Source organism: Phodopus roborovskii, unplaced genomic scaffold (assembly GCF_943737965.1).
Source record: "Phodopus roborovskii unplaced genomic scaffold, PHOROB, whole genome shotgun sequence".
NCBI lineage: Eukaryota > Metazoa > Chordata > Mammalia > Rodentia > Cricetidae > Phodopus > Phodopus roborovskii.
Window position 1 is genome coordinate 53,143,523 of NW_026126511.1, and position 24,483 is coordinate 53,168,005.

Genomic DNA, 24,483 nt, shown 5'->3' on the forward strand with positions numbered 1-24,483 from the left:
CTGATGTTTAGCCTGCAACAATCAAAGCATTGTGATCTGAAGAAGCAAGATGGAAGAAAAGACCAGGCTCACATGTGAGCCCTTCCCAGGAGAGCCTTTGTGAAGCCAGAGATCATTGCTGCCCATTTGTCAATGGGAGCTGTCATAAGAAGTCTGGAATGTTTTCAAGGACCTTAACAGGAAATAGAATCGGGACCACCAGCATGTTGGTCAGGAAGTTTGCAAACAGCATCTGTCCCTGGAGCGTGGTAAAATGACGTATTTTTATCTGCTTTCTGTGAACTATCATTCATGGAAAATATGGATTTCACAAAGGTGTCCAGACAATCTTGAATTCTTTTCTTCTCTCTGTGGATCAGTAATCTCTCATGGTTGTCCAACAACGGCATGTTCCCAGGTCTGTTGCTCATGTGGAACTCCAGTGCAATTTTTTGTTGTTCTTTGTAGTTATGACTAGAGATGTACTGCTTCTTGGAAGCACGATCCAGATAGTCATTTTATTCCCTGAATGTCTGCTGTATAACAGAATTTGATAAGAGTCTGGTGCTGGGGGTGGGGCAAGACATGTAAAAGCAATCTTTATTGCTTTGAAGGTGCTATGTGAAAGGGGTGTGCATGTGTATTGGGGTGGCATTAAACAATAAAGGGAGCCTTGAGAGGGGAGACCCAGCCCTTAATTGCTGAAGGGTGTGTGTGTGTGTGTGTGTGTGTGTGTGTGTGTGTGTGTGTGTGTGATTGTGTGATATAGGAGATATTATGGTCTCCTTTACAACTTCCAAGTGACTCCCTTGAATTCTTACCCACCAGCACCTCCAAATAACCCAGTCCTAAGGCTCTCTGGATCTACTTCCTTCCTATCCATCCAATATCCAATGTCCTTCATTTCCCGCTGTGCTGTAGTGACCATTCACACTGTCAAAATTATCTGTGGTTAGAAGTTGGGGCCACAGTGAGATGTACAGCAAACTGGGGCCGGAGTTTACATTTTGAGAAAGCTGACCATTTTAGGTCAAAGTATAGATAGCTTTGTAGGCTGTTCTAGACAGTGATGGGAGATGACACTCTGTAAATATGTTTCTCTTATTGGTTGATGAATAAAGCACTGTTGGCCAATAGGGAAGCAGGATAGGCAGGTCTAGGAAATGAGGAGGATTCTGGGAAGTGTAGGCACAGGGAGACATGATATAGACTGCAATGGAGTAAGAGGCCTGGACCTTTTCTCCAGTAAAAGAAGACCATGTGGAAATACTTAGATTTATAGAAATGGGTTAGTAATTAAGACAGAGCTAGTCAATAAGATGCCCTAGTCAATGGGCAACAGCTCTATAATTAAGTATTTGGGGGCTGAAGTGGTGGAGGGACCCGGGTGGCTGACAGGAAAGAGTACATGTAACAAGACAGGGAAGATAGGGAAGGCTGCATGGATGGCCTGGACATCCGGCCCCAAGTCTCCCATAGAATTAAACCAAATTAACAAAGGACACATTGGTCCAAACAAGCAGGCAGGCAAGGAACTACATAACAGATATGTATGCAGAATCGTTAATTAACTTTCAAGTTTTGTGTCTACAAATTAAGTATGTATATCTGCTTAAAATAAAAGACCTTTAAACTATATAAATTATTGTGTGGATGTGTGTATACATGTGTGGTCACAAGTGTGCCACTGTGTATCTGTGGAGGTCACAGAACAACTTGAGGGAGTTGGGGTCTCTTCTACCATGTGGGACCTAGAGATCAAACTTGGGTGATTGAGTTTGGTTGCAAGCCCCTTTATCCACTGAACCATCTTACCAGCCTAAGTGAGAGACTTTCAAAGTTTCTACATGGGACTGAAGAGATGAGAGCTCCGGCAAAGGACCCAGGATCAGTTCCCTGCACCCTCGTGGCAGCTCACGATTGTTTGTAACTCCAGTTCCAGAGAATCTAATGTCCTCTTCTGACCTCCCCAGGTATTGCATGCACATGACACTTTTACATACATGCAAATACTACACTCATACACATTAAGTGTACCTCAAAAGGTACTTAAACTTTGAAAGATAAGTGGCTGCTATAAGGAATGTGTGGTAGTTGGTAGTCTTTCATTTCAATGGATTGTCTAATCAAAGAAAAATTCCCATCATGTTATAGTTTCCTGTACAGGAAAGTGAACACTTTTCCAGGTGAAATTGGCAATCTGTTGCTCAACACTTCTGTGTCTTGGGTTTAGTAATTATCTTCTACACCATTACAAAGGAAAGAGGAAGTGCAGTGTTTGCTATCTTATTCTGACTTTCCCCCAATACCGTTTTATGTAAAGTACTCTCATTTGTAGGATATCTTAAATGAAATGCCAACCTAAATTGAGGCTAAGTTTTGATTTTGAAGAAGACTCTGGAAGATTTAAGAAAAGGGAATGAGAGTCAATGGTTTTGCAAATAATAATAATAATAATAATAATTATTATTATTATTATTATTATTATTATTATTCTCTGACTCTTTCCACATACTTATGGTATCATTTAAGTGTGGCTAGGAAACATGTGAATTGGGAAGAACTTTCGTTACCACTGGCACAAACCACTTCAACATTACCTAGAAGCTGGTTCAAATTTCCCATCACAGGCTGTTTCTTACTTCTCTGTTGCTGAGGGGTGTCCTTACAAAACCCAGCAGAAGGAAGAAAGGCTTTATGTGGCTCCCATTTCCAGAGGGGATCCAGCCCTTAATGCTGGGGAGGCGTGGCAGCAGGTATGTGAGGCTAGCCTAGCAGTCAGGAAGCATACTGATTATATTCCAAAGACACACAGGAAGCCAGAGAGAACAGGAAGTGGGGCCACAGGCTACAAAACTCAAAAGCTGGCCCAAGTGACTTACTCCCTAAAGGTTTCTAGCCCTCCCAGGCAGTGCCACCAACCAGGGACCAAGTGCTTGAATACATAAGTCAGCGGGGGGCATTTCTCATTCAAACTGCAACACAGGCCCTTCCCTGGCTTTCTGAATGAGGGTCTGTGGATGGCTTTGGTCCCTGTGTATCCCCTGAGCATCACTAATCATTTGGGGTCAGCTAATGAAAGTATAAAGTAAATCTGGTTAGTTGGTTGATATCCATGTCTGCCTGGCATTCTCTTGGATGTTTCTGGAAGGAGTCTTTTTCAACCCCTCCAGATCATGGGAGCTCTGTACTCCAGTCCATAATCTAGGCCCAGCCCCATCTTAAAGGTGACTCTGCAGGAAAGGGATTTGCTATGTCCACTTCTACTAACTTGAAAGATCAGATTGGGAAATTCACTCTGGCCAGGGCTTTTATAACTCAGGTAAATTAATGTGTGACATCAATTCTGTGCGAGCACCCACCCATGGTTTTACTTAAGCATTATATTCGAAGTAACTTGAGAAAATAGCTTTAAAAAGACAGGACACACACACACACACACACACACACACACACACACACACACACACACAAAGAGACGCCCTGGGGGCACTGGGCCTTTTTTAAGTCTCAAGAGGGCATTCTTCATTTGCAAATCTATTATGTTCTCTATATATGTAGCCTACCTCTTCAGTTGATGGAGCTTTCAGAGTTTATGTTTTTATTTATAACACACCAAAATTGGTTACAGAAGTGTGCCAAGCACCTTGCTAGCTCAGATGTGGTCTGGGGCTTTATTTTATGGGGTGAACGCATTATATGCTGGGAACGCTTATTATGTATGGTGCATGATTCCAGGTCACAAATTAAGATTAGGAAAGAGCTGCTTTCTGCTCTGTGGCAACTTGGCATAATCAAGTGCTCCATGTGATGTGGCTGGAGTGTGATGGTGCCCAGTCCATCCTGTAGAAATTGGCCAGTTGGCATCTGTTTTGAACCCTGAGCACGTGCTAGACTTATATTTTCTCAAGGCCTTACAGTGTAAGAGCATAATAAATCCTTGATGAGGATCTCATGTTCCTACAATGCCAGCCAGGGTAATATTTATTTTATATTACCCCTTGCTTTCAGTAGTTGGAAAGAGACAGATGTTGGATAGTTGTAGAATGTACTGCCAGCCACTGCAATAGGCTTAAACGAATGACTGCAGAGTCAAATCCCAGAGTCAAACTGAACAAACCTGGTTACTTGCAGCTCAATCCTATTGGCCACTTTAGCCTGCTTTTAGTTACTATAAGGAAAGTTTTGGGATGTGAGGGTTTCTTGTTTTGTTGCTTGTTTTGTTTTGGGGGGTTTGGGGACTCTCACTCCATCATTAATCATCCTTGCTTTCTGGAGCCCATGGTGTAGCAGAGCTCCAGGCAGGGACTCCATAGCAGACCAAAGACATTTACCTCAGGCTAGGAAGGGGAAATGAGAAAGAGGAGGAACTTGGTTCCATTCCATCGTATTCTTCTTGATGATTGAGAGACCTCCTGCTAGGCTCCGTCTTTCTTTAATTTAAAAATTCTTTAAGATTAATTTATTGTATGTGTATGAGTGCTTTCCCTGAATGTCATGCACCATGTGTATGCCCGACACTTGCAGAAGTCAGCATGGCATCAGATCTCCTGGAACTAGACTTACAGGCAGTTGTGAGCCACAATATAGGTGCTGGGTATCAACCTCAGTGCTCTTTATTCTCTGAGCAATCTCTCCAGACACAGCCCCCACCTTTTAAAGGCCCCACCATTTCTGGTACCTAGGAACTAAGCCTTTAATACATGAGCCTCTGTAGGACACCTTAAGAACCAAACTATAGTATCCAATAGAAAACCAACAACTATTAACTCAAGCAACACTCTAGCTTTATTTAGCTCCTTCCCTATTTCATGTCCCTAGTCCTCTTAGCCCTGCTTCAGCATGAAGTGGCCAGCCTCCAGGTGATACCTTTTCTCTCTATACCACCTGATAAAAGGCCAACTCCCTCTCAGTTGGGTGACATATAGACCCAGGAAGCTGCAGCTCCAGGTCTGCCCAGGGTGTCCTTGAGTGTGGGAGTCATGCCAGGTGGCACAGTTCTTAAGAAGCAGGTCATGGGACTGGAGATCTGGCTTAGCAGTTAAGATCACTGACTGCCCTTCCAGAGGACCCAGGTTCAATTCCCAGCACCCACATAGAGACTCACAACTGTCTGTAACTCCAGGATCTAACATTATCACTCAAATATACATTCAGACTAAATACCAATACACACAAAATAAAGATACGTTATTTAAAAGGAAAAAAAAAAGGAAGCAGGTCTCTGAGTGTTGATCTAGTTTACACACAGTCCATGTGTAAGTGCAGCCTTTGCATCTCCCTCTGGAGGTGACTCGGGAGCTTATACTTGAAAATACCCCAAATCAAATAATGGTCTACCAGTTCGGGGTTAAAAGAGCTCAGCCCTGGAGCCCTGGGATGCTAGTGACACTTTTCATGCTGCTCAGTCATAGGGCTTGCACTGTGGTCATTAAGCACCATTGGTGCTTTGGTCCATAGAAAGTCTCTTCCCAGAGTGTGGAGGGATCTTGACATCTCGGCACTTCCCATCTTTCCAGGCAGGTGGTGCTTTGGTCTTTCCATTCTGGACTGTGTGTGCTCCTGCCCCTCCAGTAGCAAAAGACCTCAGGCCTGGGAATATGCAGACACAGACTCCTGCCCTGGCTGTCTGGCAAACACATCATCATCTCTGGGTAGAGATAGATGGAATCTTCATTCCTATTGTTCTGGTTTCTCATGCCTTGCCCATTTTCTTTTCTTTCTGATAATTCTCTGGAACTTTCCCTTGCCAGCCCCAACCCTGTACAGGATGCATAACACAGCACAGGAGTGTGGGGAGGCACTTCCAGTGTTCTGGATTATTGGGAAGACATTATCACAGGTCCTGGTAGCTAGGTAATCTGTTTGGTCTTGAGCTGTGCCCATGAGCCCCAGAGGGCTTGCTTGCCACTGGCTCCACTCAGCAGTGGATGGCCAACTGGCTGCGTTTTAGGCTGACTTAGAGACAAGCATTGCATCCATGAATTTGGCAAACACTTGAAAGCCACAAACTCTTGTTTTCTCAAAGCTTCTTCTCATGTGAGCGTATAATGTGTGCACTGGGTTTGGAGGTATGTGGTGATATTTTGTTTGTACTTTTAACAAATAAAGCTTGCCTGAAGATCAGAGTGTAGAGCTAGTCACATGTTAGCCAAGGAGACTGGGCAGTGCTGACACCCACCTTTAATCTCAGCATTCAGGAGGCAGAGGCAGGTAGATCTCTGTGAGTTCAGGGCCACCCTGAGCTACATAAGATTAACCCAGTCTAAAAGAAACAGAACCAGACAATGGTGACTCACATATTTAATTCCAGTACTTGGGAGTCACACCTTTAATCCTAGTACTTGGGTGTCACATGCCTTTAATCCCAGCACTAGGGGGGTGGAGACAGGAGTGATATGGCTAGGTGGAGAAGGACTATAAGGCGGGAGGAGACAGAAGCTCATTGTATTCAGTCTGAGGTTTCATAGAGATAGCACTCAGTATGAGGATTTTAGGGACAAGATTGCCCCTTCAGTCTGAGGATTCAGTAGATGTAAGAAGGCTCTCTAGTGGCTGGCTCCTTTACTTCTCCGGGCTTTCAGCATTTACCCCATATCTGACTCTGAGTTTTATTAGTAAGACCAATGAGAATTCGTGCTACAGAGGTTGTCTGGTAACTGCCTCTGATCGCAGCCTGTGCACTGCAGCTGTCCCCTCAGGAAAGGTGCCTGCTGTCCTCACTCCCTCCTTCTCTCTTCTTTCACAGAGTGTCCCCTCTGCAGAAGTCTGAGATCGTGGATGTTGTGAAGAAGCGAGTGAAAGCCATCACCCTGGCCATCGGGGACGGCGCCAATGACGTGGGGATGATCCAGACAGCCCATGTAGGGGTCGGGATCAGCGGGAATGAGGGAATGCAGGCCACCAACAACTCAGATTACGCCATTGCACAGGTTAGCCTTCCTTCTCCCAGTGATGGTAACTGGCACAGGAAACAGCCTAGAGCTCAGCCCAGGGACTCTGCCCGCCTGGGGAAAGCAACATCTAGATTAACTGCCAGTGCCTGTTGGTGTCTCTGTTGTTTGGGTCTTCAACTGTTTGAAGCCCCTTCTCTGGATTGGGTTTCCTTGGGCCAGAGGTGGGACTGCCCACAGACCTGACATTTCAAAGATGTGCCTTTCCTGGTTAAACTGGTCCCTAAACCTCTCTTAACCTCTACTCTTGTTCTTGCTGGTGTGTGTGTGTGTGTGTGTGTGTGTGTGTGTGTGTGTGTGTGTGTGTCCTTCACTGAAGAACAGCTGTTCTTAGAGTACCATTCTCTGCTAGTCTCTCACTAAAGGACCTCCCTTCTTCCAGAAGTGCTGGCATACTCTAGGTGAGTGGTTAAAGCCAAAACAAAGCAGTCACTTACAGACTCCCCCTCTTGGCAATCATGGCTAGGAACCCTCTTGGACCCCTGTTCTAAGGTGAGCTGAGAGGGCAGGGGCCATATGACTCATGGTCAGTAGCAAGCAACCTCCTGCAGCCAGGCTGAGTTTGGTCCATTCTTGAAACTGAGTGTCACCAGCCTGGTTTTGATGCTTCATGGTTTTTGGCTTTGATGTGTTTCCTGGTGACCTCACATGTGCTCCAAGAATCTAAGAAATGTCTAACTCTTCATGATTGCCAGAGGAGTCAACCTCAGGACTTCTAGGGAATATCTGAGCTGTCTGGCCTGGTAGGTCATCCAGAAGTATAGTCCCAGGAAATACCAGCATTTTCTCCCAGACACCCAGTTGTAGAATCATGTGGCTAAATGCCTGTATTTGTGGAGCACCAGCCACACACTGCCTGATTCCCTGGAAAGGCTTTTGAAGAACATGTTAACCCTAACTGCATGATTACGAGAACAGTAGTTTTGTCACCTTTTCAGCTAAAATTAGGAGATGCATACATAGAAAGCAGCCTTCCACCAAGCCTCGGGGCTCTGGTCTGGTCCTCTGCCGTGTTTGGGGCTCCCCATCCCTGAAGGAAGCTCTATTTGATCACTTCTCATGTTTCCTTCTGGCTTGAGGTTCTATAAATGCAGCAAGAAATTACCCTGACCACGTGGCTTTGAAAATTGAATAAGTCAGTTTTGTTTCTCTGTGGACGTCAAATCCCTGAGCTGATTCCTGGAATAGGCAGTAGGCATTCTGATTTTGCAGGTGAGAAATCTGAAGGTCCTGCGCTCCCAATGACTGGCCTCAGGGCTGAGCATAGGCCCAACATCAGAGAATAGCAGACCTCTGTGAACTTGGGGGCTGCCACACACACCTGCTCCATTACTTTGCCGAGTCAACTGTGCAGAGGCCCATGGGAGCCACGCTTCCTGTCTGCTGTCAGCAACTGAGGATGTTATACACCCCAGCATTATTAAATACTTGAGTTATAACATCATATGGTTGGAAGGGAACTTAAGAGGTTTCCTAGGAGTTACAGGCAAATATTTGTCTGCTTTTCTCTTTAGATTGTCTAGGGAGCAAGGATTCCTTACTGAAGCTACACATGGGTAGGATGTGAAAGGCGAAATAGCCCTTTTTATTAAAAGGAGGCATGCTGAGAGGGATGGCACAGAGCCTTTTAAGTCCATCGGGGGGTTTTCTTTGCCCTCCAGGATAGTACCCACCTCTACCAAAGGAACATAAGGTAGCCACTGAAACCCATGCCTGGATTTCCTTGTTCAGTATCCTGCAGAGGCATGCTGTCATCTCAGGGCTGAGTTTGTGGCAAGCCCAAGACTCTAAACTGTCTCTTCCTCAATTACCATGCCAGAAACACCACCAGTTGGGGGAGTTCCTCTGCCCCACTGAAGGGATAACCATGTCTGGTTGCACTTAGCACCAGGTTCTTTATTATTTTGATATGGGTAGCTGCATTTCTTTACATTGTGTTTTGAATGAAGTGCCCTACAAGGTAAAGAAAAGATGCTAAGAAAGCCTGGTAGTGGACAGAGAGCCCTGGTTTCATGCCCTTGCTATCTGCCTTATGCTTGCACACACATCAGCTGCTGGACAGGTGACTGGCCACTATTGGTCCCCTAAACTAGGCAGAGGGACTGTGTGGAATAGTGTGTGTCCACAGCCCTCAGCTCTAGTCTGCCAGAGAACATTCTATCTGCCCCTGCTGTTGTCTGTCTTGAACAACTCTGGGGAGACAGTTGATTTAGGGTATATGCTATCAGAATACTGTGGCTTTGTCTCAGACTACAAAAACCTTTAAATCACTTCTACCCAGAGCTAGTCAGCTGCCCCAGATTGCACAGCCAGGTACTCTGAGTAGAAGATAAAGAAATACATCATGATGTAGAAGTGGAGTGTGTGTTTGTGTGTGTGTGTGTGTTACATTTGTATATCTGTGTTTCTCTATAACTGTGTCCCTGCATAAGTCTGTCCAGGTGCCTCTGTAGTGTATGGGAAATATAATTGCTTTTAGCTAACAAAATGAAAGAACACTATATTCATGTGCATACCCTTCTTGAATCAACCCTTTGTTGGGTGAGTGTCCCTTCTCCTATGGTCACCATGGAAGTTGTGACCGGATCTTATGGAGGTGTCCCACTCCAGTGTGCTATTCTTACAGTTTGTATAGTCACTTTCTTTGCGGAATTATGGCTCTGAAAGGCATTTAATTTGACAAGTTCCACAGCATTCATAGTGATGGTCCAGCAACTGGTTTGGGAACAACAACTATCACTTCAGTTGAAGGGATTTTTCCTTCTCAGCTGCCCTGAGAGCCCCACCTCAGGGGAGCGGGCTTTGTTTTTGTTTTTCCTTGGTTTGTTTTGTTGTCATTTTATTGGCCACCTAAGAGTCTGGTTTCCTCCCCTTCCCTGTCTGTTCTCTGCTCATAAGGACAGTATGTGTCTTTTACTCCTTGATGACAGGCTTCTCTGAACTTTGTCACTGTCCCTTTTCAGTTTTCCTACTTGGAGAAGCTGCTTTTAGTTCATGGAGCCTGGAGCTACAACCGGGTGACCAAGTGCATCCTCTACTGTTTCTACAAGAATGTGGTCCTCTACATCATTGAGGTAAGGAGCATCCCTCCCCTTAAGGAGACAGGCCTCTGCAGAGGACATCTTTAGACATTGGGTCCATCTTAACGAAGGGTCTTGTTAATGGAAAACTGAAGATAAACATACTGTTGGGTCTTACTAAGATTAGTCTCATGCAGTCTCCTTTAAGCTGGCTGTACCTCGAGTCTCGTAATAAATAGCCAGGGCTAGCACAACCCCTCTTCTTTGTCCATCCATGCATTGCTCCCAAGATCCCTGCCCCTGCCTGTCACTGTGTTCCTCTTCCTTGCCACTAGCTTGTGTCAGTTGTGGTGGCAAAGGATACTGCTGCCATTCCCTCCTTTATCTTGCCAAGGCGAAATGAGACCAATGTGGTCAGTGCCAGAAGATAGAGGTGACATCTTTCTGGGTGGCTCTGAGACATTTCCAAACAGCCTGTCCTGTGTCTTTCTTTCCTTGCATGAACAGGTCTGATTCTCCGCTGTGTTTGTCATAGAATCTTTTGTTTACTGAACATGTCCTCACTAACCCTGGGATTTGGGGATGCTAAGGTCCATGTGACAAAGGTGTAAGTCGAGACATCTAGGAAACTGACAAGATCATTTAAAATCTTACATTGAGTTCATGTTCTGGTGTCCTTATCTTGGTTAGGTTTTTGGTGCTGTGATAAAATGGTGACCTATAGCAACAAGAATGAAAGGATCAGTTCATCTTCATGAGCTGTAGTCTATCACTGAGGGTAGTCAAGGAAGGATCTCAAAGCAGGAGTCTGAAGGCAGGAACTGATGCAGAAACCATGGAGGAGGGCTGCTTACTGGTTTATTCCCTGTGGCTTGCTCTGTTTGTTTTCTTACATATCTCAAGACTTCCTGCCCATGGGTAGCACCATCCACAGTGAGCTAGGCCCTCCCTCATCAATCATCAGTCAAGAAAATGCCAGACAGACTTGCCTATAGGCCAATCTGATGGCGGCATTATCTTAAGTAAGATTCCCTGTCCAAGATGACTGCAGTTTGTGTCAAGGTGACAAATGCTTACCAGCACAGGCCTACGATTCTCCAAGATGCTAATTCATTTATAAGAAGAACAAATGCTTGCCGGGTAGAGCTCAGGGCCCCAGAGTGAAGGAGGTGCTTTGTGTTCACTGTTTGGAACTGGCCTCTTGGTCTTCCTTCCTGAGAACAGCCCTGCTATAAAAGGGTGTCTTTGAGGCTATCTTGACGCACAAGATTGCCAAATGTATCTAGAAGAGAGGAGGGCTGGGAATAGGGTTCTGTGGTAGAGCATTTGCTTACCATGTACAAAGTCCTGGATTCAGTTCCCAGTGCTAACACCAAATAATAATAACAACAATGACAATGAGGGGCAGTTAAGTTAAACGTGGCCATTAAAAGGTTTTAGCATACAGGGTGATACATGCCTATAATTCCAGCACGTGGAAGGTAGACAGGAAGATGGGGGTTTCATGGTCAGCCTCAGCTATTCAGTGGGTTCCAAATCAGCCTGAGCTGCAAGAGATCTTGTCTGAAAGGGTGAGGAGGAAGAGGAGGTGGTGGGGGGGGAGGGGAGCTGGGGGGAACCAAAAGGGGTGGAATTCTATCTTTAGAGCAATAGAAATTAATGTGGCCTCTGTTTTAATATCTCATTTTATTATGATGTAATTCTTCACCTCTTATGAAAAATAATAACTAAGGGAGAAATTGACTTTTCCCAGTTCCATTTCCTAAAACTTCCAGCTCAAGCAAGTGGCTTACTATTTTGTGACAGGGACTAACTACTACTTTGCCAGCACGTTAACTCTTTCCTAAAGAGTCCTTCAGGTCACACGTACAGGTTGATGCCACTTGTCAAGTAACTGCACTAGGACAGGGGTTTTCCCAAGCCATGCAGTTTGTTTACAGTGCATGGCTGTCCATCAGTGGGACAGTAACAGCCTGTGCGTCCATGTTCAAACCCATCTGAAAACAGCATTTTGCTGGTTTGCATAAAGGGCAGTTTCTTTGAGCTCTGTGAGCTGGAGTGTGGCTGCCTCTGCATGAAGGATGGCTGGTCTAGTTGACCCAGTATCCCAGTGTGCTGGGAGCAGCCCTGGTCCTTAAGAGAAACTTACAAATGATTAGAAGAAACCTGGCAGCTAACATCCTCCAGCCTGGCCCATTCTCTCTACCCTGAGTCTTTTGTCAGCGGTCCTGCCTGCTTACAGTGAACAGCAAGTATATACATAGCAGGACTGGAGGGGCATTTGTAGATGTAATTCCTATACGATTCAAGGTAGGGTGGTTCAGATCCTTGTAGATGTTGGTGTCATACATTTTGCTATCACTATCTTCCTACTACTCTCATTTTTGGAATTTAGAAATGTCTGCCCTCTCCTGAGAGCTGCTAGGTTTTTGGGGTTTTTTCTTTCTTTCTTTTTCTTTTCTTTTTTCTGTTTTTTTTTTTTTTTTTTTCTTTTTTTGGCACACATGATAGAAGTCACTCCTTAGTGTCACTTGGGGGCATAGATAATAGCATGGGCAGCATAAAGGGAGCTGGGATCCTACACACCATCCCAAGTTTCCCAGCACTCTGTCCCTATAGCTGTTGGCTTTATACAGCGTCTTTATAATCTGGTTTTCCTCACCACCAGCAGATGGCTGATAGTCTAGACTTCTTATCAAGACATTCTACATGGGGCTCCAAAGCTTCTGCTTCCCAGAGCACCCCTCAGGGGCACTCCTTAGTCATTTACAACTACTATCTTGCTTTTGTCTCTCTCTTTTTCTTCTTCAAGTAGGCTAAATCTTAGTAGAGCACCCTTTTAGCCTGTCTGCAAAAAGCTGCTTGGAATGGGGCCCTGACAGGGCTGAGTGAGTGCCTCAAATGACCAGTTGCAGCTAAGAGTTGATAAACGGTCTACTGCAAAGGGCTTGTCCATACATTTCTCTCTGAAATCTTTGAAAAATGTAAAAGCCTCCACAATTACGTGTCTCCATTTCTGGTTAGGATTTCTGGAAGGGTCAAATTTAGACACCAAGAGAATAAAACCCGTGACTGGTTCATGACCAGAGTGCCCACTCAGATAATGCCAGTTAACTGCCTTAACACCAGCACATACTCCAAACATAACATTCAGAGTGGAACGGTACTGCTCACATGCTATTTTAGTGTGTTTTGAACTGCAGTATCAAAGATTATTGCAGGAAGTTTTGTTCATTTGCAAATAAAAAACAAACTACTAAAGATAAGGTTCTAGTTAATGATTTAAGTGAGAACAAACTAAGCATGTGACTTTCATGTCTTAAGTGGTTTCCTTGTGACTCACAGAGGAACCTTTGCAGTAGTCACATGTACTTACCCAAATGCCCTCTGATATATGTAACCACCAGACATTTAAAAGAGTCTAAAAGCAATTTTCATAACATGTGCGTGCGCACCTGCTCTGTGGCCGAGCTTATTTTGTGAGGACTATCATGTTATCCAGATTTCCAGTGACAATTGTGGCATAACAGGTCCTTCCTCTTTGGTATACTATTCCATAAAAATGGGGTTCCCATGCAAGGAAAATATGCATTATTCTGGGTGCTGCATTCTGGATGCAGGAAGTTCCCACCACTTACATGTTAGCTACCCTTGCCTGCTTCTCTGTAGTTACACATGGATTTTTTTTAAAGGATAATGTCATCATGCTATGGAGCATGATCTATAATTCATGTTCTGCTTGAAGGGTCCTTGAGAACCATTGCCCACTCCTTCTCAAAGACCCTGGGTATGCGTCCTTGAGAACCATTGCCCACTCCTTCTCAAAGACCCTGGGTATGTGTCCTTGAGAACCATTGCCCACTCCTCATAGACCCTGGGTATGCGTCCTTGAGAACCATTGCCCACACCTCCACATAAACCCTGGGTATGCCATCCCACTGTGTGATACCCTACATTCTGTTTAGACCCTTCCTGTATTGATTGAGCATCTGTGTCCTTTCCAGTTGCGTCTATAAGAAGCCCTGTGGATTAGCTGTTCCCATTCCTGAGGCCATAGCTATTCCAGAATGATGTTGGTCTAGTTAGTTTATTTCATCATACTGCCTTGCACAGACCACGGGCTCGATGTGGGGACTTTTGTCTGTGTAACAGATTACTTGTTGCTGCCAGATCTACTAAGACTCCATTGAACGCACCATATAAAACTTATTGATGTCAAGTGGCTATTGTTGAAGCAATTTGAAAATAGGAACAAAACAGTGGCCCTTGTGGCTTCTTTGAGGCCCCCACAGCAGGTAAAACTAAGAACAGGACATAGCCACTGCCTCCATTCCTTTGACAGTGCCTCATTTTAGTACTTTTCACCTTCATAGTTCTTGCACTTTCTCGACTGTCTCTCTAGAAGCCAGGATGAGATCCCTGAAGCATACAAATACCAGTCCTGGTGGCTGGCAGGGTGGCTGGGGAAGAGGCACTCAGAAGCACTAGCAGTGAGCTGCCAGGAACCGGGGATCCCAGTGATCTCTCTCCATCTACCTGCTCCTGTGTGAGCTGGGGCCCATTCCTCACTGGCATCTTCTTCCTTGGTTTTCAATCAGTGCTGCTGAAGTATAGCTAAAATGCTGCAAGATGTGCCCTTTTTAGTGTATAGTTCTATTAACTAAAACTGAATTTTTATTAGAAAAAGAAATTCAATTTTTGTCTGCCTCCCACGGGTCACAAAGAACTTCAGAGGAGAACGCTGTGGCAGCTGTGCAGTGATGTGAGTTCCAGAGCTGTGCACTTTAAGAGAGCTAAAATGGTAGAGCTTGTGTTCGATCTGCTTTAGCACAATTGAAGTAGAGGCTAGAAGTGGGGAAGAGTCTCAACGCTTTTTCCCTTAGCCACGTAGAAGGTAATGCAGTGTAAAGGTGGAGTGTATGGAATTTTACATGGAGTTTGTTTTGCATTAAACCAATTACACACTAAGTTTGTGGCAGCAGCCAGATGGACTGTCCTCCAAAAGAAAACTGGCTAGGGGCTGGGAGACCGCAGCTCGATGTAGATGGGCTTCTAGGAGCCTGCAGGAGAGTGGCAACCCTGGGTCTGCATCGGGTTCCAGAACTGGAATCAAACAGTAAAGATTGGGAGAGATGTCTGGCCAGGAGGCATGAGTGTCGGAGGAATGTGAGCTAATAACCCAGCAGGGCTTCTGTGGCTTCAAGAAACCAAAAAGTCCTTTTCTGTGTTTGCAACAGGCAAGTTCTGTGGTAATGTGATTTTAAAAAAATTGACCATCACTATGCTGGGCAGACAGTGAGTGGAGAATTTAGATGTCTTTCATAATGTTAAGCCTGGATCGTAACTCATGACCCTCAAGAAACTTATCTCCTTGTGTGATTTCTAAACGAAAGCCAGAGACAGATTTTTTTTTTAATCTCTTTGATTTTGATAATGGGGAGAATTTGCCTTAACTGCAAAAATTAGAGATTAAGAAGTTAGGGAAGGATGCTTGTAAATATTTGAAGTCCTGATGTGTCATCTCTGTGGTATGTCCCAAGAGGGGCTAATGGTTACCCAGCTTTGGTATGTCCTGAGGGGGTCTAATGGTTACCCAGTTGTGATATGTCCCGAGGGGAGCTGGCATTACTCAGTTGTTCAGGTTTTTAGATCAGGCACAGCTTAACCAACCACCAGCAGCATTTTAAGCATTTTCTGGGACAGTGCACCCCTAGCACCTCCCTGAACCCCTGGGAAAAATAGTTTTGAAACAGATTCTTTTTAAGTCAGTACGCATTAATTTTAGTAGAATAACAGCGCCAATACTTGCATTTAGGTGATATGTCAGAAGGCAATGACACCAGTCTTTTGTAAGTTCTGATGTCACTTAGGAGCGGTGCGCCACATTGTCTCGGAGACAAGACTGGTCTGGATATAGACAGCATCTGTGATGATGGCTATTAATGAAGGAATTATATAGGATTTGAGCTGTCAACTTACTTGTGATATTGTATATCAGACATTTTGGTCTTTTGGGGGCAATTAAACTGTTACAGGATAAGGGACTCTAGACTGTGAATTCATCATGAAAGTCTGAAAATGTTACCACTGAATGAAAGAGAGGCTAGTAGGCATAAATGAAGCCCGAACTAACAGAAATTGGCTGATGATGGCCAGTGAAGATCTATGTCTGTCTGGCAAGCTGAAAACAAGCAGATAAACAAGCCTCACCCCCCCCCCCCACTTACCAGCCTGATATTCCAGAACACAAGGAAAGGCTTAGCAATGTCTTGGCTTCTGTGCTTCTCATTTAAAAAGTAAAACGACTTACAATTACGTACAAATTGCCCTTTCTAATCCGAAACATCTTGGGACATGAATGCTTTGAATTTTTGAACTTGAAAACAATATATATTATATTATATTATATTATATTATATTATATTATATATCCTTTGGTTGTTTCACAGCTTTGTGGCACCACTGAGTGGAAGACTTCGGGGTAATCTGGAATGCCAGAATCTGGAGCTGGGGAGATAAGATAGATGCTCTGGCTGTTAAGAGCATTCAGAGGACCCAGTTTGGTTCTCAGCGGCTGCATGGCAGTTCACAACCACCTGTAACTCCAGTTTCAGGACATTCAGCACCCTTTTCTGGCCTCTGCAGGCACTAGGCTCATACATAGTGCGCATGTGTATATACAGGAAAAACAGTTAAACATGTAAAATAAGTCTAAACATAATAAATGTCAGCATCTATGGAGAATGGCCATCTTAAACCAGTGACAAAAGAATTCATCCAAGCCAATTCTGTTGACTTAGGCTTTGTAGCTGCAGCTACTTGGGAGACTGAGGCAAGAGGATTACAGATTCCTGTTTGGGCTACACTGTGGGTTTAATGAGACCTTGTTTCAAAATTAAGACATGGGGAAAAAAAGAAATTAAGAATATAGCTCAGCGGTAGTGTGCCTACCCAGGATGCACAAGGCTCTAGGGTTGATGATCTGTGCCATAACAACACATTCTCACACAATCCATCCAATGACCCAGCCTCTTGAAATAGAATGTAACTAAAAGATCCCTCAAATGTGTTTTGGGGATAGGGACATGGTCCAGTAGGTGAAGTGGTTTACTGTGCAAGTATGAGGACCTAGGATCCTTTGCATCTACCTAAAACACAAGGTGGTGGCACACATATCTTATTTTAGCATGGGGGTGGATTCCTGGGGCTTGCTGGCTAGACAGTCCAGCTGAAATGATAAGCTCTGGGTTCAGTAAGAGATCCTGTCTCCACAATAAAAAAAAAAAAAAAGGTGGTGAGTGATAAAGATACCCAATATTGACCTCTGACTCCCATGTGAACAATGTGTTTGTGCAGTCGTGCTATATGTACACACACATGTACGCACACACACACACACACACACACACACACACACACACAGAGTTCTGTTTTTAACACAAGAAATGTCACTGTGGTAAAAGACAAATTTCCTGATAGCTAAGCTTTCATATTTTCTGTGTGCTTGCCCTGGCAGAGGTGGCTCTGTGTTTCTTGATATGTTTTGGGGCAGATGGGCAGCTGTGAACTTAATGTGAACATGGCAACCATCCAAAGGCACAGAAGATGGTCCACCTGTTGGCCTTTCCATCAGAGATGTGACCCCATTACATGTACAGACCATGCATTCTCTACAGAAGCCCTGCAGCCAGTGAGATGCTAAGATTAGGGGACTTGGGATAAGCACTACCATGCTCCCATCTGTGATTGGCAGGTGAGTGTAGCCTAGTGTCCTGGGGACTGTGAATCCAGAAAACCACATGCACAGACTTAGTGCCAGCTGCCTTGAGAGCATCCCAGTTTACAGAGTCTGAGAGTACCTGTGGTTCCTATTTTGTGTTAATTGTTGGTGGGAAAAACCATTCAGAGGGGTTTCCTATGGGGCAATGGGGAAACTACCTTGAAATAGAAATATTTTGAAGTTCACTTTCCTTGCCTCAGTTTTCAAGTAGATGCTCTGGGCCCAGGATCTGTTCTGTTGGAGGAGAATGTGATGCAGGGAAGAGGTCCTGAAGCTGCATACAGCGAGTGATTACTGGCTGGGCTGCTTGCTCTAAGAAATGGTGTTTCACAGAGGTAGTGAGTTGGAGCTTCAGGGTCCCAGGGTGAAATGGGTTAAGATGGACGACTGGGCAGGAGCCTTGCAGAGCAATGAATGGGCAGAAGGAGATGGATAGGTCAGTGTGCCAAGAGAGGCCAGCACCTGTCTTTCCCATTCACACTCAGCATTCATTCCAGCTCAGATAGATGTCAAAGTTAGTGGAGGCCTGGATAAGGAACACAGGAGGTTTTGTATTTCAGTCAGAAGATGGCTGTGGAAGTAGTTAGCCATGTGCTGGCAATGTTCTCTGAGAGGCCGGTGGCTTGCTGCTTGTGCACAGAGTTAGGAGCTTATTAGCACAAGGTGGGGAGGGAGTAGGAACAGACAGGAGGCAGGCCCAGCGGCAGAGAAACAGCCATCCAGGCGTCCTCAGGGATTCCCCTGCAAGATTCACAGTCGCTTTGAACTTTATAAAAATAGACTCTTACTGCCTTTTACGTGTGACGGTGTGAGCTTTTTTTTAATGATGTTTTTGCAGCTGTTTTATCTAAGAGGATCATTATAAATATCCAGCGTTTAAAAAAAACACACACACATATTTGGACATTGATGGGTTTAAAATGGAGAATTTGAAACTCTATTAAATGCTTAAATTTCCTTGGAATAATAATTTTTAAGTCCAAGTTTAAAAACATAGCTGAGTAAAGGACCTGTAGGGCCATGGGACCCTGAGAGTTCGGCCATGGGACCCTGAGAGTTCGGCCATAGTTCTAAAGCTTCATTTGGTACCCACTCCTTCCCTGGCTGGCGCTGGGTAGACACAAAGCCACATGCCAGCAGTGTGGGGTGGCTCACTCCACTCCCAAGTTAAAGCCTCGTGAATTCCAGCTCTCTCCACTTCCTGTTGCATGGGTTATTTTCATTGTAGAAGCTGGCTGTGACTTCTCTGAGGACTCTCTGACCCCGACCAAACAGATTGAGCACACTCAGTGAAGGCAAACTTGTAAGCATCTGCTAGTTTGTTGCTGTTTTGTGTTTTCAACTATGGGAGATTTCTAAGAGAGGTATGACATATTTGTATCCCCTTTTGATGAAATGGCTTTTTGATCTAACCTAAATCTTTCATGACATCATTTTCATATAGAGACCTGTATCCCACACTGAGAATCCACAATTTATATTAAATTTGTCTAGCAGTGTCTTTTGAGAGAATAATGAATAATTTTAATCACATATCTTAAACACATTGCTACCTTTTCCTATTTTTATCTTGCCTAAAATTCTCTGGTTTTCATCTTTGTTAAACTAATTTTACTTCGTTAATTGGTCTTTTTTTCCTAAGTGGGTTTTCTTGCAATTTACAGTTCTTTTGTATTATTCTCTTTTATGGCTTCTCTCTCTCTCTCTCTCTCTCTCTCTCTCTCTCTCTCTCTCTCTCTCTCTCTCTCTCCACTAGAACAGTGGTTCTCAGCCTTTCTAATTCTGGAACCCTTTAATACAGTTCTACATCATGTTGTGGTGACCCCAACCATAAAATTACTTCATTACTACTTCATAACTATAATGCTGCTACTGTTATAAATCATAATATAAAGATCTGCTATGCAGATGGTCTTACATGACCCCTGTGAAAGGGTCATTCAACCCTCTAAGGGGTCATGACCCATGAATTGAGAACCACTGTACTAGAAACTCACCTAAAATTTCCACAGTCTATCCTTTAAAACTGATTCTGTTGGGCTAGGGCGATGATTCAGTCTCTATAGTGCTTGCCGAGCCATTGTAGAGATCTGAGTCTGGGTCCTTGGTGCACACCTCACAGAGCCAGCTGTGGTGTCACTCCCTATAATCCCAGTGCTGGCGAGCTGGAGACACAAGGGTCCCTGAAGCTTGCTGTCATTTTAGCTGATCAGCAAGCTCCATCAGCCATGGAAGCGGTGTCAGAAAATATGGTAGAAAGCAACTGAGGAAGACACTAGCATCCACAACAACTCCACACACGTGCACACACACACACACACACACACACACACACACACACCTATGTGCACACCACATGAACATAATCACACTCCAAAATTAATTCTGATAGAGTGTGAGCAAAGATTCTTTGATCATGCCAGCCTGTCTATTTTGGCTCCTGTGTACCCGAGTGGTCCAATTCTGAGCTGGTGGATTTCATTGGTAGGAATGATAAAGCACCCAGTTCAAGAGTGGGAACTGTGCAACAGGTAGTGCAAAAGCCCGTGACACAGAAAGACCATGTTCTGTGGCAGGAGTTGACAATCATGGCATGAGACCATGCAAATGGCTGGTGCATCTGGAGTGCCATCCCCATGTGGAAACTGTCACCAGCATTTGACAGCTGTGCACTGGTTTATAGAGAGTCCCAAGCAGGATGTGGGCTTCTCTGCTCCCCGCTAGCAGTAGGCTTGTCACCCCAACTTGGGAGGGAGATGTGGTTTTCAGCTTATGTTTTAAAGCCCACTTACTGTGCAGAGTTCAATGTAACTGTTCATGCTAGCACACTCATTTCCTGGTCCTAGTGTCAGGTTTTGCTGCCTTTCCCATTAGTTCAAATGGCTTCTGTTACATGCATCCTATCAGGAAGCTTACCTCTCAAGTGTTTGTTGTGGCAAATTAGGTCTGCTGCTTTCTGGCCATCAACTTAGGCAGCTAGACTGCTTTCTGACTGATGGCCTGGGTTGCTGGGTTGCTTTCTGCTCCTTGAGTCCTGAGAGGTCAGGCATCCTTAAAGCAGAGCCAGGTACAGGAATGATGTACAGGCTTCCTTGCCTGGCTTTTCAAGCCAACGGGAGGCAGTACCGATCTATCCTATTAAATGTTGTTTATACCTCCAGAGACTGCCAGTAAAATATCGATTAAAATACTGGCCTCTCTTTAGTCCAGGGATTATAGGATGAAGTTTATTACTGCTCTGTGAACAAGCCGCATGGTGTTGTGGTAATCTTTTTGTCAGCCCCTTGCCAATTTGAAAGTTGCTTTTTCATAACATGAGCTATTAACTAGAAGCTTTTACTCCTTGTTAGCCTCACTGTAGAGGTTTCTTTAATTCTTTTGAAGGTGTTTATTAGTACGGTATACCATTTAAAAAAAACATATCATTTATATGCACTAAAATTAACCCTTTTTAGTGCACAGTTCTCTGCGTCTCACCAGATATGCTTGCACAGGCTGGTACAGAATTGTCCATTGCTTCATATATTTATTTCCCAGGTGTCTTTGCTGCCATTGTTCAGCCCTGCACCTAGAGCCTAGAAAGTGCTCGTTTGTTTTCTGACTCTGTAGTTCTGCCTTTGTTGGAATGGTGTGTGACTGGGTTGCACATGCATGGCTCCTTTCACCTGGCTTAATGCATTGGAGATTCACACTTGCTATTGTGAACTTCAGTAGTTTTTTTTTCTTTGCTACTTTTAATGGTTAAGTCGTATTCCATTGCATGGATGTGCCACAGGTCATCTCATTGACTGAAGGACATTTGGGCCATTTCCAACTCCTGCCACTTTTACACTTTAGCATAAACTGGTTTTTGTTTCACTTTGTAAATACCTAACAGTGGTCATGCTGTATTATTTTCACACACACATGCATGCACACACACAGACACACACACACATAACACACATATACCAACCACACACACACAACACAGACAACACACACATGCATGCACACACACAGACACACACACACATAACACACATATACCAACCACACACACACAACACAGACAACACACACATGCATGCACACACACACAACACACACACACACCAACCACACACACACACACACACACACACATCACACATGCATGTGTGCACACACAGACACAGACACACACACATGACTGGGAGCAAGGGGGCATATGACTGAGACAGGGCATACACAAACAGCCCTTCTTAGGTGTCAGCTACCAGCCAAGAGACAGAGAGAGAGAAGAGGAGGAAGGGGGAGGAGAGAGGAGAAGGAAGGGGAGAGGGAGGGAGAAAGGGAGGGAGGGAGGGAGAGAGAGAGAGAGAGGCAGGAGAGGGAGGAGAGAGAGACAGAGACAGAGAGAGACAGAGACAGAGAGAGAAGAGAGAGACAGAGAGAGAAGAGAGAAAGAACTTCCTAGGATAGAGTCCCAGCCCTACACCTGGTACTGAATTAGTGCAAGCCCTGCTGAGCCAGGCCTGACTCCGTCATTATTTAAGCCACTTTGGGGGGAAGTAGGTTAGGAAACCCAGCCTTTCCCCCCTCTTTCCCTCCATCTCCCTTCCTTTTCCCTTTCCTCTCCCCTTCCCTCCTCTTCCATTCCTTTCTTCTCCTTTCTTCCTTCCCCTCCCTTCTCCTCTGTTTTTCTCTCCCTCATACATACACATACACACAACATTTCTATCATGAATAGCATGTTCTGTGTCACCCACATCCATCAGCATCCTTTGTAGTTAGACCTGCTAAGCATGGTCCACCCATCCCTGGCTGGGTTTTCCTTGGAGCAACAGGGCTGTGATCACAGTATTGCTTCAATACTTTCTGAATCAGGAGTTTGGAAACTCTGCCTTCTGTAAGACAACATGATGCTAGAGAAGTCTGGGAGTGCTTTACATATGAGTGTGTGACTAGACACAGGACATCTTCTGCCATTCCATGGTCCCATTCTGGGAAGGTGCATATGGTTGAAGGGTGTCAGGCAGGCATCTTCTTCTGCACCATTGACCTAACCACAGATTCATGTTTCTCGTTCTTTTTGACCTACAAAGATAGGATAGTTAAAATGCTTGTGTCTTGTGTATATTTCCTTAACATTTAATTGTGACTATTACAACAAACCACAAGCCAGTGCTCCTATATATAAGTTCCTCCATGCCACACTTAGCATATTTAGTTTCTTTTCCATATCTACCCAGTGACAGCTGGAAGGGTTTCTCTGGTGTGACAGATTGTCAGCACACTGACACAGATTGCTTTAGATGTATATTTTTAGTGGGAATGGATGATTTTTAAGTGAGCTTTTTCCAGAAATACAACAAGAATAATTGTTACTCCATATGTCAAACTTACAGGATTGTTTTTCCATTTAGGGTTAAGGTCAATCTAGCTAGTGTCTATTAAATGTCTCAAATAAAAGATGTCAAAATTGTTTAAAAATATTCTGATATTTAGAAGATAGTTGTGGATATACAGTAAACAAATTTGCCCCAGATCTCCTTTACCTAAGAGATAAAAATTAACATAGTCTCATTTTTTTTTCTGGTGCCTTCTTATATTTTATTAGGTAAATAATCAGTCCCTTTAAATGGAGGACTGCTTATAACTTGGCAGATGGAGAAATAGTCCTTCACATTTATTTGTTAGGATTCAAGCTAAAAAATCTATACAGTTTATAATATTTCTCTAATGTATCTATTTTTCAAACTGTGTATATAAGCTCACACCTGTAATCTGAGCACTTGGCAGGTTGAGGCAAAAGTTGCAGAACCTTCCTGGGCCTCCCCACACCTGTCCCGTGATCTTTGTGACTTCAGGCTTCTTAAGTATATTTGACTGTGACTAGGGAGTAAGTTGAGGCTGTGACCTGGGTACTGCTAAAACCATTCAGTATGAGGCTACACTGTACCTCTGACCACAGGGACTGTCTCCTGCAGGAGCCTCTGGAAAGGACAGCAGGACACTTGAGTCCCTTTTTCTGTGAGCAGTCCCTCCCCAGAGTATGAAACTAGCTCAGGCCCTAACTAGGAAGAGTTGTTTCCATACCAGAGAATGGGCTTGACCTCTCTAAGGGCTGTCTCCACTCTCCCATGGTGGCCCCAAAGGAAGCACCCCTGTGTGGACACAGCCTTCCCTGCTGCCGATGCCCTCCCCTTTGCCCGATTCCTCTTAAGCCCTCAAGATACCGGGACTTCTGTCACCTGGCCTAGTAGACCAAGCTTTCAGATGGGAGCCCCTGTCTTCTGAGTGGGAGGAAACATGAAGCCTGAGGTCATCTTAGGCACCTTGGAATGATAATTTACACAGAATAACAGAAAGGCTTATATGAAATAATTAGAGAAATAAAACCATGGAAACAAAAGTACCGAAACAAGCTCCCTTCACAGCCTCTCTTCTGCCCCCAGACCAAGCTGTAACAGCAGTCCTGTACAGTCAGATCCCTCCCTCTAGCCAAAGCAGGACCTAGACCATAGGCACTTCCACCCTTTATTTGCCCCTGTGTGTACTTAAAAATAATATTAATCAGTGCTTTTAATGACCAAGAGGAAGCTTTGTTAAGGAAAATAGTGATATGTTTATGCCATAGAAACGTAGGGTACAAATACATGTGCCTATGAAAGAAACACAATGGTGAGTCAGGGGAGAGGATGTGCTATTATTCGGCTACCAGATTTATGGATGATATGTTCTGTGGTTTTTCAGAGATTTTTTAATATGCTAAAATGGTATGTTGATT

General features: G+C 44.4%; 1 protein-coding gene across 3 annotated transcripts in view; it reads left to right on the forward strand.

Moving 5' to 3' along the window:
• The window catches only part of Atp8a2 (ATPase phospholipid transporting 8A2), a 515,396-nt gene that overhangs the window by 319,969 nt on the left and 170,944 nt on the right, over window positions 1-24,483 (forward strand). For all 3 annotated transcript variants that reach the window (XM_051195581.1, XM_051195585.1, XM_051195582.1), the window contains exons 26-27: window positions 6,728-6,911; window positions 9,896-10,006. In XM_051195581.1, the coding sequence (XP_051051538.1) occupies window positions 6,728-6,911; window positions 9,896-10,006 (295 nt within the window). The remainder of the gene's footprint in view (window positions 1-6,727; window positions 6,912-9,895; window positions 10,007-24,483) is intronic.